The sequence below is a fragment of the Xiphophorus couchianus genome, chromosome 4 (genome assembly GCF_001444195.1).
Source record: "Xiphophorus couchianus chromosome 4, X_couchianus-1.0, whole genome shotgun sequence".
Classification (NCBI taxonomy): domain Eukaryota; kingdom Metazoa; phylum Chordata; class Actinopteri; order Cyprinodontiformes; family Poeciliidae; genus Xiphophorus; species Xiphophorus couchianus.
Genome location: NC_040231.1, coordinates 33,062,028 through 33,077,051, shown reverse-complemented (window position 1 = coordinate 33,077,051; position 15,024 = coordinate 33,062,028). Strand labels below are relative to the sequence as shown.

Sequence of the window (15,024 nt, the reverse complement as noted above, 5' to 3'; positions counted from 1 at the left end):
GAAGTTGAGATGTTTTCAAGGCTTATTAAACAAAGCTGAAGGACATTAATGATCTTCAGCAGAGCAGGTTGTTTACCTCAGTGGGGAGAAGAGGACAGGTTTGTTGGTTTTGGAAAAAAAAAAGTTTATGATTGGTATTGGAGTGATTTCTCTTCACCATCTGAGTTGCCATAAATATTAGTTCAGTTTGAAGAATGCGGCCACATTAAAGTAAAGTAAACTGCTGCACTGAAAATACAGAGAAAACACATAGCCACTCCAAGAATTATGACTTTTTTCATAACTTTTCTAATAATAATGCTTCATATTTTCCTTTAACTTTGTGTTGATGGGTGACATAATATTCCATAATATTCACCTTAGTCATATTGTTGCTCATCTCCAGGCTCACCATGGTTACTGTGCTGTACTTCACTTCTCAGGCCTGTATATTATTAATTTGAGTTAAATGAAACACGTTTGTCCTCCAGGAAATGAGATGGCATTCCAAGGAAGCTGCTGGCTCGTTTCCATTCACCTTTCTCAAGGGACTCTTTATGTTTTCACTGAGACCAGGAGACATTGACCAGGGTCAGCGGTGTGACATTCAGCTGCCTTGAGTTGAATTTTGATTAAACAAAGAATCACTTTCTTTTTTCCCTGTTTTATTTTCAAAACACACTGTCTGTACTTTAAATGCAGCGGGATATAAAGGAAGGGGACATAGAAAACAAACCCCTCTGTTATGAACACCAAGACAGTCAGGTTGTAGAAAAATGAACAAAGAAGCTCTTTCTGGTTGTTGTAATCAGTGTTTCTCTAACATTCAGCTCAACCACTTTATCCTGGTCTCATTTTGCAGCACAGAATAACACATGTTTATAACTGGAACATATGATTCTAGTTACTTTACCAACCACTAATGTGAACAAAGTGCTTTTTTGGAAAAAACATGGAACTATGAGTTCTTTAAACTGGGATAGAGTTTAAAGGTATAGTGTTCTAGACACACAAGTTAATGTAATCAGCAGTGAGTCAGTCTGTCATTGTCATCTCCATGGTTCCCAGTCTGTGATCTAGAAGTAGTCCTGTAGACTCTCACTGGAGGCTCACACACTCTGGGTGTGTATTCAGGAGGCAGTTGTAAGAGGCTGTGATCAAAGTGGCCAGGCAGGGGGACAGAGTGGAGGTTGTCTGTATTTGGCATTAGCATTTAGCAGGTCCAGTGTCTTTCTCTACCTGGTGTGACACCTAATAGTGCTGGTTCTGTTGGACCTCAGCACAGTATTTGACACTGTGAACCAGGACATGTTTCTAAAGAGAACTGGGTTGGTCTCTCTGGTACAGCAGTTGAATGGTTTAAATCTTATCAAAGAACAGAGACTTTATATATAATGTCTCATCACATGTGGGGAACCTCAACGTTCAGTCCTGGGGTCCCTCCTATTTAATATCTATGCTGGTTCTGCTCTGCATCCCCAGAACAAGAACCAAACACGGAGAAGCAGCATTCAGCTTCTATGCACCACAAATCTGGAACAAGCTTCTAGAAAACTGCAAAATAGCCGAAATAAAACCTTTTAAAACCAGCATATAAACCCAGCTGTTTAGAGTTACCTTTGATTACCAGTAAATGGAACATTGATCAACATATTTAATGTGCATTTGCTTGATGATTTTGTAATGTAATATTTATTGCTTGTTTCATAATTGGCTACTATTATGTTTTATGTTTAGTGTAAAGCACTTTGCTTGCCTTGTTGCTGAAATGTGCTATAATAAACGTCACTTAACTTGCACGTTACTATTAGCAATGGAGTTATACAAGCTTCACTAACCGAACAACTTAAATTTACTTTTTGGTGATATTGTCATTTCTTTTACTTGCAAAGAAAAGTAAAAAACATTTATTGACATGTGAAGAAGGCCGTATCTGCATCTGAAAAATGTAATTAAAGTCACATCATACAGTACTGCTGGTCATCTCTATAAGAAGTTTTATCAGAAACAACAGAGATACAGCCTCATGTAAAACCTAGAACATCATGCAATACAGAACATGAAAATATCAGAAATGTAGGCATCATGACGGCAAAGATAGAAAACACACCCAGAGTTATTTTTTAATTGCTTAATAAGCTACTGCAAAAGAGGGTGTATGCTTTTTTACACTTCACAGGCAAAAAAAATATACATATTACAGACGACATATTCAAAGTGAAACTTTAATGAACTCACACACATAAAATACTTAATTCACACCAAAGAAGTTACAAGACTTTCCAAAATGTAAATGTCGGGAACACCAGATTATTGCTTGAACAGATTTTACATAAATGGGCCATAACATATTTACACTGACAGTAGCTGTGAAGGCCAGTTTTCCTGAAAACACGACTGCTTTAGAGAGTAACGGTGAAGGCTCCACAGTGCTTCCACCATGGCACAGAAATGGACATAGCAGGTTCACTGGAGCCGTCATATCGTAAGTTTAAAAAATAAAAAAATTAACACATTACACTCTTTCACCAATGTCTGAAAATAAAACTGATTTGTATTGTAGTTCATAAAAAAGGTAGATGAAGTGTCTTCAGCTAAATATGCGAATACATTGAATACATTCAGAGCTTTTCAAATTCCACTTAATCTGCCACTAATGACACCTCAGAGGAATTCGGAAACCAAACGAGTGGATCAATATCTCCACATTGATCAGCCATCAGGGTTCAGTTTGTTATTCTGTTTTACTGCAAACGTTTCAATGTAATATCCACATTTCTGTTTGAACTCACCTCAAAAATAAAAATGAAGTACATTTTTTAAGCATAAGAAAATATTTTTTAAAAAAACATCCTCACATCCAGTCATAAATGTTTCAGCTCAAAATGACCTCAACTGAACTCTAAAAGGCAGACTTTGAATTGTTTTGCAGTGGTTATAAATGGTATACTATCTAAAAATAATTTCTTTTACCTTTTCTGTCTGGATGGGTGTTCAGCTGACAGCTGGTCAGAATAGGATCTGGACTGAAGATGACCGCTGCTGTTTTAAAACAAGTAAACAGAGTTTATAAGATCTGCTTAAACCAGTCATGTCTGCAGGAGTATGGTTATTTACCACAGACCATGAAAGGTCTGGAACAACAGGCTTCTGATGTGAAGCACTTAAAGAAAAATAGACACAAAAGTTATTTGTGAAGTCTGTGTGTCCAGAGTAACTGTCCAAAAAATAAGTTAGTTTTCACTTAAAACCCCAACCAGATATTTTGAGCCAAACTTAATTCTCCTAATCCATATGGAAGTCATAAAGGGAGTTATCTACTAGAGGTAAAATATAATCACGACTTACCTCCACGCATAACCACACACAAAAAAAAAAAGGATCTAAATCCTGAGGAAACTTTAGACTACACGGTTTCCTCTAACTGAGATTCAGGGTGATAAAAACAAAACAAAAAACACCCCACAAATCTGCCAGAAAAGATGCGGTGGTACCGATTTAAACTGCAAGCATTTAAATGCTTTGGATTGTAAAAATTACTGTCAGAATCATTCACACCTTTAATTGATAATTACTATATAGCCTTGTAGCCTTTTGTGGTGGATATGAAGCTGCTGCTCCTGCTGCAGAGTCCTCCACACACTCTAAGCAGGTTTCAGATTTGACTCCTGCTGCACCGTGTCAATACTGGTTCCAGTTCAGAGTTTTGGCCATTCTGACTGGTTATCTTCTGTCAATGTCTTAGTTGAATACAAAAAGCTACCTTCCATATTTTTATTTAAAAAAAAAAAAAATTATACAAAATCCACATGCCCATGCTTTAATTTTTCAAAACTCTCACCAATGGGATAACATATGTATAAAAGGTAAATGTTATTACTATGGGAATAATGCCATATGCAGTCAAGTAAGTTTCAGTCTCCTAAAAAAAAAAAGTGCCTACTAAAAATTGTCAGCAACTGCAAGAAGTTTAAATAAGGCTTAATAGAGCATTGATAAAGAAAGAAAATCTGATAGGACTAAAACTTCAGAACGTACAGAACAAAGCAGAGGATCCTTCTTCTAGAGCAGAATCATAATGCTTGCATAGTCTGACAGAGAGCCAGTCACCGTCTGTCTGCTTGTCCCATGCTCCTTCACAAACTGTCAAACTTATGTTTTAAATAGTCTTTCATAACTTTTGCAATTGGAAGATCCTCCAAGAATTTCAAACTTTGAAGGCCAATACAGTGACGGATTTTTATTCGACACAGGTCCTGGAGACTCCGAGGTTGCCCTGAAAATGGAAAAGAAACAATTACCAAAGAGCTCAAGGCTGCACTGGCGCAAAAAGTGAACTTGTTAGAGTTAGTTACTTAAACACATAAATGGAAACAATTGTTAAGCTTGTAATGTTTCACACTGTGAGCCCTCCACTCCCCTCCCCAAAACACACAGTTTGACTAATCTGCAGAAATTTCCAGTAGTTTTCACTCATTTTCACAGATATTTGATGTAGTCCTGGATATCAGACGTGCCTGTAGGAGGGACTGCTTAGATGTCTGTCTGTAGGTCTTTTTCTTTTTGGTGGGTGTTTCTACAGAGCGCCACTGTTATTTCTGAGCAACGTGACCTGCACCACCACCTTCTGGTGGCACTCTGGAAACAGGTTCCAGAGTGGGAAGAGGTGTTTCAGGGAACGTCAGAAACATCTCGTTCAAAACCCATTTACATTTGAAATACTACCTAATTAGTTCAGTACTTAATGAACGTAAAGACGCCATCAAATTATTTCCTAAAATCAAGCAGCTCTGATAAATGTAAACATAGTAGACTGATGCTGGTCCATCTGGGAGACCTGCCAGTGGATTCAACTATGTAGCAAATGGCAGTTTAAATGTCAGATGCCACTATAGAAAACTATATCATACTTCAAAAATAGACACAGAAAATCTATATATACAGTTGAGCTCAAAATTGTTCATACCCATGGTAGATTTCAGCTTAAAAGTTTTCATTTTACCCACAAGTTGTCTTCTGAGCAGGCAACCTTTATGACAAAACATGTCATGAAATGCCTCTTCATGACACGTTTTGAAGTGGCTCAACCTGTCCTGATTTCAGTCTAACAGAATCTGTAAAGAAGCTAAAGATTAGGGTGATGGTAAGGAGGCCTCCCACCCTCACACCTGAAGCTCATCACTAAAAATACATCAAAATACCAGAGGAAACACAAAGCTGACCCGCAATCATATGAAGGTTTTAATTGCTTCATATACTTTTTGACTGACCATTGAGAAGGTTATAAATTTAGGTGACATGCCAGTTTCTAATAAAATGTAAAACGAGTATCAACTTCCATAGTTTTATTATCTTTTGAGAATTGTGTGTCTTATGTCCAATCAGACAGAATTCTTGGTTGATCTTTCACATGTATGAATAATTATGAGTTTAACTGTATAAATAAATGTAAATATACAGTACAAGTTTTTTTCTGGACAAAAAAGCCAACATGGGAGAGAGGCTGGCATGTGCAGTGGCTGAGGAGAACAGAGCGCCTGTCACTGGATGGTGCATGGTCCCTTTCATGTCAGAAGCTGAGGTGTAATCAGTAAGCCTGTAGATATATGATCCAGCTGAACGTCCAGAGTCCCTCAAAAGACCGGTCCAGTCTCAAACAGCACACAGCTTTTTGTTACCTTTGATATCAAAGTTGAGGCAGCAGCAGAGGAATGCAGGCATTGTTAGGTCTCAATCATAATGCTGCAGGTGATCTGATGCTCTGGAACAGAAAGTCCCTCAATGCTTTTTCAAACGTCTCCCTCCACTGCCACTGAAAACCTCCGTAGTTTTTTTTACACTAAAAATGGACAGTATGGATGATCTGAAGACGGATTTTACCTGCATTATTACGAAATGCCAGCAAAAGACAAGCATCAAAGGCTGAACCCAAGTTTTAGCATCTCTAAAATATTAGTATTCAAAAACAAATGTTATTTAGGTAAACACTATTTTATGGATGTTTACACAAACCAAGTGTTTCCTTTAAAGAGTTTCTCTGACCATATGTACTTAATCAGGCTGTGCAATTAATTATTCAATATTAATCTTCAGCTTCAAATTATACAAAAACATTACACCATCCAGCAACACAACCAGAGAAAATCTACATACAGAAAATAACTATATTATTGAATGCAACTAGAAGTTTAGAGAAATGTGAAGAGTCTTTCACTAGTTATACTACAAGGAGGGAATCAGTTCCAACAAGTATTAATCAAATGTCTTGTAATTAGTTTTTTATATTCCAATGTTTTTTTCCATTTGTTTATGGTTCATTTGTTCTAGAGACATTGCTAAATTTATTTGGGTTCATTTTCTATTATATTTTGCTAAATTTTACAGGAATAATTAATGAGAAGGTGTGAGGGAAATTTCAAGGTGGATTCAAGGTTTCTGACTGTTCTCTAAAAACTTTGTTCTTCTAACCACATTGAATCATTTTAATAACAGATTATAAAATTAAACAAAAATGATCAAGGTTTGATTATTTCTATAATCATACAGACCTATCCATAAACTCATCCTGTTGTGTAGCGGTTGTTTCTGTCCTACTGACGGCTACTACACACAATCAGACTTCCTGATCTTGGGCTCTGATTGGCTGTTCACTTCAGCCTTAGAAATTAATTTTACAAATCTGTGCTCATCTAAAACACAGATGTTCAGAGTTGTTTAGTGTAGGTAATATACTAACTGCTCATAAAATTCACATTATAAACTTAAATCCTTACATACCAAAATTTAATTTATAGGTACTTTTGCTCTTCCATCTTATTTTTAAAAGGGAGAAAAACATGTTAATACGTCCATGGAGTCCATGATTCTCCTGATCTTTTTTTCCCTTAGTTTGAGTAAAATGTAAATGTTGATGCATATGAAGTCTCAATTTCAAATTAATTAAAAATTCTTTGTCAACAAGACATATCTTTATTGGCATAACCGATTGACAAACAAACTCTTCTTATAATTGCTGACCAGCTTTTTGCACTTTTCCTCTGGTGTCTTAACTACTTATCTTTGGTGATGAGCTCCAAGTATTTGAGGTTGGAAGGTCTCACTGCCATCACCCTAATCTGTAGATCCCTCCACAGATTCTCTACAAAAGTCAGGTCAGGACTCCAAAATGTTAAAATAACTTCCAGTCAGAAAAAACATGATGGTAAAACCCAAAGGTTTTTCAAACCAACAAATTATATTAATAATATTAAATTATTAATAGAATTATAATTATATCAGTTATATTAATGATAATTATATAATTATAATCTAATATTATTGAATATAATTAAATATTATATTATATACTATAATACTCTAATTATATAATATTTTATAATTATATTCAATATTATTTAATTTAACATAATTAAATTATATTGACTTATATTATTCAATATAATTTGTTGGTTAATTTGTTTGCAAATACTTAAGAGCAGGGCTGAACAGTACTGGGTGAACTGGATCACTAAACCACTGCTTCCAGCATCTCTTCAGTGCAGCTGTGAGACTCTATCCAACCATTTGAGTTTCCTATATAGATGCCAAGTGTTGGAGTGTTAGTGTGACACTTACTGGTGACCTCCTGCAGGAAATCCAGACAAGGCCGGCTAATTCCAGACATGCTAACAGACACAGCTACGGGGGTCTGGCCTTCGTAGTTCCTGGTGTTGGTGTTAGCCCCGTATGTGTAGAGCATCTGAGCACACAGCGCATCGTCCCTAAGGGCTGACAGATGCAGGGGGGTCTGTCCATCTTCAAGGCGACCAAGGTTTGTGTCTGCCCCCCTCTGCAGGAACATACGGCAGTAGGAATGGTTTCCTTTGATGACGGCGTAGCGCAACAGGAAACCGTTCTGAATATCGATGTTGGCGCTGTGGTCCAGCAGGATCCGTACGCAGCTGGAGCGCTCGCGGATGATGGCCAGCTGCAGCGGCGTGGTGCCTTTGTCACTAAGTGGATCCACCTCGGCCCTGAACTCCAGCAGGAGGCGTACGAACGAGTCACGGCCGTAATGGGCTGCCACGTGGAGCGGTGTCCAGCCATCGTTGCTTTTAGCATTGATGATGTCACCGCGATACTCGGACTCCAGCATCAGTCGGGCAATGCGAGCCCTGCCATGCATGGCTGCATAGTGAAGGGCTGTGAAGCCACCAATGAAGTCCTTCACTGTGGGGTCCGCTGTACAAAGCAGAATGGAAACAAATGAACTGCATCATTACCTGCTTTTAGCTGTGAGGTGAAAGAAAGAGGATTTTCTAGCACTCCATTGCTAATTATTTTCAGTAACAGATATCAAACATGTTAGAATATACACTTCCATTATTTCTATTAACTAAGTATTTTGGGGCTAACACCAGAGGCTTCTTGTTGCCAGCTCACCCTCCGAGGTTGCCTGGCCATAGTTTCCTAAGCAATGCCGCTTAATTCAAATCTCACTTCATAGACAGTCTGGACTTTCTCCCATTAACTTTGTTTCCTCCAGTAGAATTTCTACCAGGCCAACCAGCAAACAGAAGGTGAAGTAGTGAACAATGATGTTGATTTTCTGCGTTGTTTTAGAATTTTAGTCCACCTGTAGTTTAGCAGTGTCAGCAGAGGAGGTCAATGGAAGTGTAACTTCTAGTCTTTTTAGATGTTGTTTAACATCTTTCAGCTCCATTTTGTCATTTGTTGTTACTGCAGGGTGAGTCAAGCCAGTTCTTCTGGGATGTGTGATTGATAGGAGCAGAGCAGTTTGGGGCCATGTGTGAATTAGTTAGTCTAATTAACTTCTGCATCTTACTGTCTTTCCTCACCAAGGTGAACTACCTCTTCTTCCATTTAGACTATAATAAGTAGACTAACATGACTTTATTTCGTGTATTCTCCTTTATAGATGAGGTTGTATTGTAGGCTTTTTGAAACACACCACAGAAACCTGAGCTCTACCACCAAGAATATAATTTTATCTTAGATTAAACATCTAAACTACAGTTCAGGATGTTTAGTATTGTTCATGATATTTTTGTATTTCACAACAAGCAGAAAAATGATTTACATAATACATATTCTAATAGATATTCGCCTTCATTCTTCCAGCTCCTGACTGCTGAGGGTTGCAGCCGCCTGGAATCCAGTAGGTACACAGTCTATACGGACTACTTATCTCTAGGCATTCTAATGACTTTTCATCATCCCCGTCTCTCAATTATTCATGTGTGTAGACCTGCAGTGATTTGTGTGTCTGGAATGATGATGTTAGTGAATGGTTGCATTTTCTCTGGCGATTTAAACCATTTGTTTCATTTTAACAAACAGGCTCAAGTGGAGAAGTCAGTTTCCTTTCAGGATAAATATAAAATTCATGTTTCTATTAAAATTTCAAGGAGCTGCTCTGGGACTGATCAAGATAACAAAAACTAATAAAAACAAAAGCGTCAGCTTCTAACCTCCATGTTCCAGAAAGACTCGGACGCATCGCTCCTTTCCTTTGGCAGCAGAGAAGTGCAGCAGCGTCCATCCGTTGGCGTCCCGTATCTTAGGTGAGTAGCCCTGCTCCAGCATCCTCCTGACGGTGCATATGTCCCCCGCTGCCACTGCAGCCTGGATCTGCAGCTCCTCATGGAGGTCAGGGTTCCCTCTGCAGTGATGGTTCAGCATCCTGTCACATTTTACAACAGGAATTTTTATCTGTTCACTTTGGAAAAACTAAGAAATGCATTGTGGTTCTCAAAGGGAATGGGGTTATTATCTGGACTTGAGGTTTTTGTCTTGCTAAGAGACATTTGAACTTTTTAATGTTCCTCAGTAAGACGCACCTCGACCACCTGCTTTTTGTAGCTGTTGGCAGATCTGTGACATAGTGCTGGATGGATATTTGTCTGGGTTGTTTTAGACTTGTCAACCAACTTTCTTGCTATCAAATAATGAATTTCATAAAGCTTGGAAATGGCCAGACTGACTTATAGGAACAAAATATTCTCTAAGATACATGATGTCTTGCCTCCCTTACTGAGTTAAACACCTGGACTGACCAGAGAAGTAGACTGTCTAACTTTTACTGAGTTGCTCACACACGCTGATTCTGAGGTATGCATTGAAGTAGCAGCGACTGGAAGCTACTTTCACTTTTAATTCAAAAGTATCAATAGTGTACTTAGTTTTTCATCAACTGCTTTCCATTTTGGTTTCATTTTTGAGAACAGGTAGGTCCTAAATGTAAAACTAATCTTACACTGACTTCCTACCCCATCACCATCCACAACAACCCTTTGAAGATACTTAGATGATATGAATTATGACAACATTATATTTTGCTACAAGATAAGTATTATTAATTGATTTTTTATTTCATTGAAAAAGTATTTCCCCATAGTCTTTTTTATTACTTTTTAGTTTTTTAAAATGTCATAATAATAATAATAATAATAATAATAATAATAATAATAATAATCACCATTTGCTAAATCCATTCAAATTTTCAACGGCATTGACCTTACAATAAATTTCGAGTTCAGTTTAATCCATTGCATAGAGTAACTTTACATTATGGTCAAATCTGTATGTATATACACAATATTATTATATCCCTAAAATAATTGGCTTAATGTCATTTTTTGACCATTATTTTAGAAAAGCGACAATATCTCAGTTTCCATTACAGAAGACAATATAACAAACTGTTTCTAAGGAATAGAGAATGAATCAAGTTAATGTTAATTTTTAAAACAGGCTTAATGAATTTCATCTCATATTTCTCAGGGTTTACTTAACATGATTAAAATCAAAATGTACCTTTTAACCAGCTGAAGAGATGGGCTTCTCTTAGTCATATTGCTGCTGCACCTGCAGATGTTTTGCTGCAAAATCAAGACAGATAAATCACAACATGAAGAGCAAATCTTATTTCACCTCTTCTTCTAATCTCGAATTTCTTCACGTTAGCACTGGGAGTGTTCAAATTTATTTTTATATGTAGAACAACATGACTAAGTAAAACTCACTGGCTTTTCTAACACATTTTCCAGGATAAATCCACAAAAAGGTGCAAGCTTCTAGAGCTGTGCTACCAAATTTTTGCTTCCATTCTGATTTGTATGCCAAACGATCCAAAAGCTATTTCAATGAAAAAAGTTATTATTAATCTTAACCACACTAAATCTCTCTCGATAAACAAAATAGAAGAAACTCCAGAGTAGAACTTCAACACAAAAGGTTTTCCAACCTTTAAATTGAATGAATGAAGACCGAACTGGTCACTTCAGCTAACAGGACGGTGTGACCAGCCATCGGTATCAAAGATACCAAAACACTTTTTCCTCTGTTTCCGTTTAGATTGATTAAATATCAATCTAAAGCTGACAATTTGGGGTTGTATATGGTTAGACATTATGTAAAAATGAAAAGCCACATTGTACAAAAGTAGAATTAAAAATTCTTTATTTTAATAATTAGAATTAACACCAGTTAGTAGTGTGTTTCCAAACTTAAGAGTAACTATGCTAGTTCTAATTGTGACTTTATTTTCTTCATAATTGAGCTGCCCTGAATGTTACACACCCACAGACTCACTTCTGTTCTCCACAATATTTTTTATTTTATTCTCACAACCGTAATAATGCAGAGCATAATTTATTCCATGGTACTGTTACATTTGGGGTTTTTTCTGTCTTCCTAGCATTCCTTTAAAATTAAAATAACATGCTGAATGTCTTAAATATCTTGCAAGCAGGCGAGACATAAGTGCATTTTATTGGTCTGTTGACTTCACATTGGACGATGTAAAAGAAACCGCCTTCTTGAAGAGATGCCCTGTTTCTAGGATTAGAGCCAGAATTAAACTCAATTCTGCCAAGAAAAAAGGTTAGAATATATTTTTCATTTCCAGTGGCCCTAATCATCTTCCATATATTCTCTAGTGTAGCGTTTTAACCTTTAAAACTTGTGACTTTGAGTTGAACAGGCTGCAATGTGAAAAGACTGCACAGCACATGATGAATACTCATCATGCAGGGTACTAATAACAAACAAGACTGAAACAAAAATAAATACATAAATAAAAATAGAGTGAATTATGAAGGACAAATATACAGATAAATTAAGGAGTGTTCACATGTTGTAAATGATCAAATACGCCTTTGGAATAAAAAATGAAGCAGAACAGTTTCATTTCAAACTAAATCTTCTGTTTAAACTGATTATTTGTTTTTCAGTTTAAAACGGTGTAGCTCATCTTTGGAACAACAAATGTTTAGCAACTTAAATGGTTAATGAAGCAGACTGGGAAATTAACAATGAGAACAAAGTAGCAATGTTTTTAAAAAGAATTAACATTAAACTGTACATAATTGTAGCATGAAAAGCCAGCTAATGTAAAGAATATTCAGTCTGAACTTTAGAGAAGTAATATTTCCCAAACTCCTCGAACAAAAGCCCAATTTAGGGATGTTATTTTTACCAGGCTGCTAGCTGATGCTAGTTAGCCAGCAGGCTAACTAACTCCCCAGCGTTAGCTCGTTAGCTTGTCTATGCCTTCAGGAACCGAGCCAGGGACTAATACGCAACAGTGCAGTGGATTTGTCGATAATAAAGTTAATACTGAACATTTACAGCCAAAATGGTACCGCTGCTTCGATAAAACAAAGACTTACTGTGCAGACGCTAAGCAGCCGTTTAGCCAATCAATCAGCTCCAGGGAAGACTGGAGTTGTCAAAGCTCCATATTTCTGCTCCCTTCCGCTCAGATTCCACAGCAAACAGCTCAGCTCAGGGTTCAGGAAAACTTCACCAACAACACCTGGAAGTTCCGTCAAAGTTCATTTTGCTGTCAAAATCGCTTCAACTACTAAGTCTCTGTGACAACAGTGTGACCTCACCGGGAAAAACAACCAAACTTCCGTCTTCTTCTTCCTCATCTTCACAATAAGAGCACATGCAGCTCAATTTGAACAAAATGAACAAAAGGTGACGGGATATAAAAAGTTATCCTTACAGGGAAGTGGTTTGGAAAAGGTAAAATGCTCCCAATGCAACAAATAAGATAGAAATCAGAACAATATAAGGAAAAATTATTTTGTTTTGTCATGTTCGTGGTTGAATCATTGCACATTTGAACAATTATTCTTCTGGTTCTCGATGCTCTGCAGCTCGAAGGAGTTTTGCTCTCACTTTTTTTTTTTTTTACTTTTGGACAATTATGATATGTTACTGTGGCAATAAGGTATTGTTTTGGGGTTGGTTTTTTTTACAACTGGGAGCAACTGGTTACCATAAAAAAAAAAAAACCCTCAAATAACCAAAACTACAACCCTAAGTCCCAGAGGCGTTGAAAAGGAGGCTTCATGGATGCAGAGCAGGACCAGAAAGAGAAGGAGGAAGATCAAAGCATATTTTGTTCCATCAAGTCATAATGGAGCCTTGATGGTCTTCCATCATGACCAATATGATGGTCATCCTTCTCTAAGCATTTAAACAGAGCTTTAAAGAGCATTGACAGCAGACAGAGTTAGGTGGAGGATTGAATTCTCTTAGTGTTATTTTTTTGTCTGTGTTGCATAGTTGGAAAAATCCTCCATATATTTGCACTGGAAAATGTTTCTCCCTCTTGTTTTTCCTCATATGCTTGTCCTCAGAAGCACAGGCGGCAATGCTGACATTTTTAAAGTAAAATACTTTGCTGATTGCGTTTGAATGCAGCCAGAAGTTGGTCCTGTTGACATTATAGATGCTTAAATCCTCACACACATACAGTACATCTGCATGTGGAGAGAAAGGAAGGTGGAATGTATACAACTTTCCAATGATAAGATAATTACTCTTTACTCTGATTCAAAGATGCACCATTTTAAACTGTTGCACGCAAACTTTCCTTTGACACATAAATTTTAGTGGAATTGTTTGGAATGAAGAATGAGAAACTATAACTTGAACATGAAAATTACTTCTTGATGCAGGAATACATTATCAATAATGTAGGATCTAGACTGGGCATTGAATAATTCAATCAGTGTTCATGATGAAGATACAGTAAGTGCTGTATGGCTCAGTTATGGTTCCCTGCACATCATTGAATAAAAGGACACAAGTTAGCTGAAAAACGTGCTAAAATCCTGCAAAAAGTGTTGATATGAATGTAAAAATGAGCAAAAGAGAAGTTAAAAATATAGTTAAGCTGTATGTAAAGAAAAATGGCAAGATCAAGAGGATGAAGAAATCAAGGTTCGCTGTTGTAATATTCAAAAGAGAGTGGAAGAGTTTAGGAAAAGTGATAAAATTAGATTTGGTCGTTCTGTGCTGAACAGAAGCTATAGCTAAAATCTCCAATAAACATGATAAAAGTGATTGTGATTAATGTAGACAACAAGAAACAGCACAGAATGTTTTCCTACCAAATAAATACATGAGAAATTTATTAGTAGAGTCTAAACAAGAAGAGAAAATGAGGGGAATTATTTCAAAAATAATTAAGGAATTTTTGGAGGCAAGTGAGTCTAATGGGGGAGGGGATTGTCAGGTGTATTTAATTGTGTTTTAAAGATTACAGCTGTAGAAAATAGATTCTGACCCATATTAAAATTCTCAAGGTGGCTGTAATTCATCCAGTTGTTTGCGAACCGCAATTTTTAAAAAAATGCTTCTTTTGGGATAACAACAACAACAACACTAATGCAAAGGGGGCCACTGGAACCACGTGGAATTGTTGGTTTTAATAAAACAGGAAATGAATGAGAAAAGGCAAAAGCAATGGAAGAAAGATTTGGGCTAAGTACCAGGCTGAATGGCACTCTTTATTTTGGGGAAACATTGCAGGGGGAAGTTTGAATACTGTGATGAAACAATATCAAAACTACTAAGGAGAAATACAATACTTGATTCAAATTTAAATACAATTTAAGCTCTACTAGATTTAGTTGATCTATTTAGAAATAACTCAAAAAAGTTAGTTATAATATTTCGTTATCTCAAATGAACACAGCTGATTACTACCAGCCGGTGGCGGTAGTGCAACAATTTCGTTGTTTGCCA

General features: G+C 36.8%; 1 protein-coding gene across 1 annotated transcript; it reads right to left on the bottom strand.

Moving 5' to 3' along the window:
- Positions 1-1,959: 1,959 nt before the first annotated feature.
- Positions 1,960-12,899, bottom strand: asb7 (ankyrin repeat and SOCS box containing 7). The gene is made up of 5 exons (XM_028015756.1): positions 12,651-12,899; positions 10,795-10,859; positions 9,450-9,661; positions 7,594-8,199; positions 1,960-4,255 (listed from the first exon to the last, which is right to left on the bottom strand). The coding sequence occupies exons 2-5, from the start codon at positions 10,830-10,832 to the stop codon at positions 4,116-4,118; spliced, it is 996 nt and encodes a 331-aa protein (XP_027871557.1). The 5' UTR covers positions 10,833-10,859; positions 12,651-12,899; the 3' UTR covers positions 1,960-4,115.
- Positions 12,900-15,024: the final 2,125 nt, after the last annotated feature.

Excerpts from the sequence above, each read along its gene's own strand:
- asb7 (XM_028015756.1), bottom strand. The coding sequence starts at position 10,832 with ATGACTAAGAGAAGCCCATCTCTTCAGCTGGTTAAAAG. Across the intron at positions 9,662-10,794 it reads TCTCTTCAGCTGGTTAAAAG|GATGCTGAACCATCACTGCA; the intron begins GTACATTTTGAT and ends AAAATGTGACAG. Across the intron at positions 8,200-9,449 it reads AGTCTTTCTGGAACATGGAG|CGGACCCCACAGTGAAGGAC; the intron begins GTTAGAAGCTGA and ends TGCTTTGTACAG.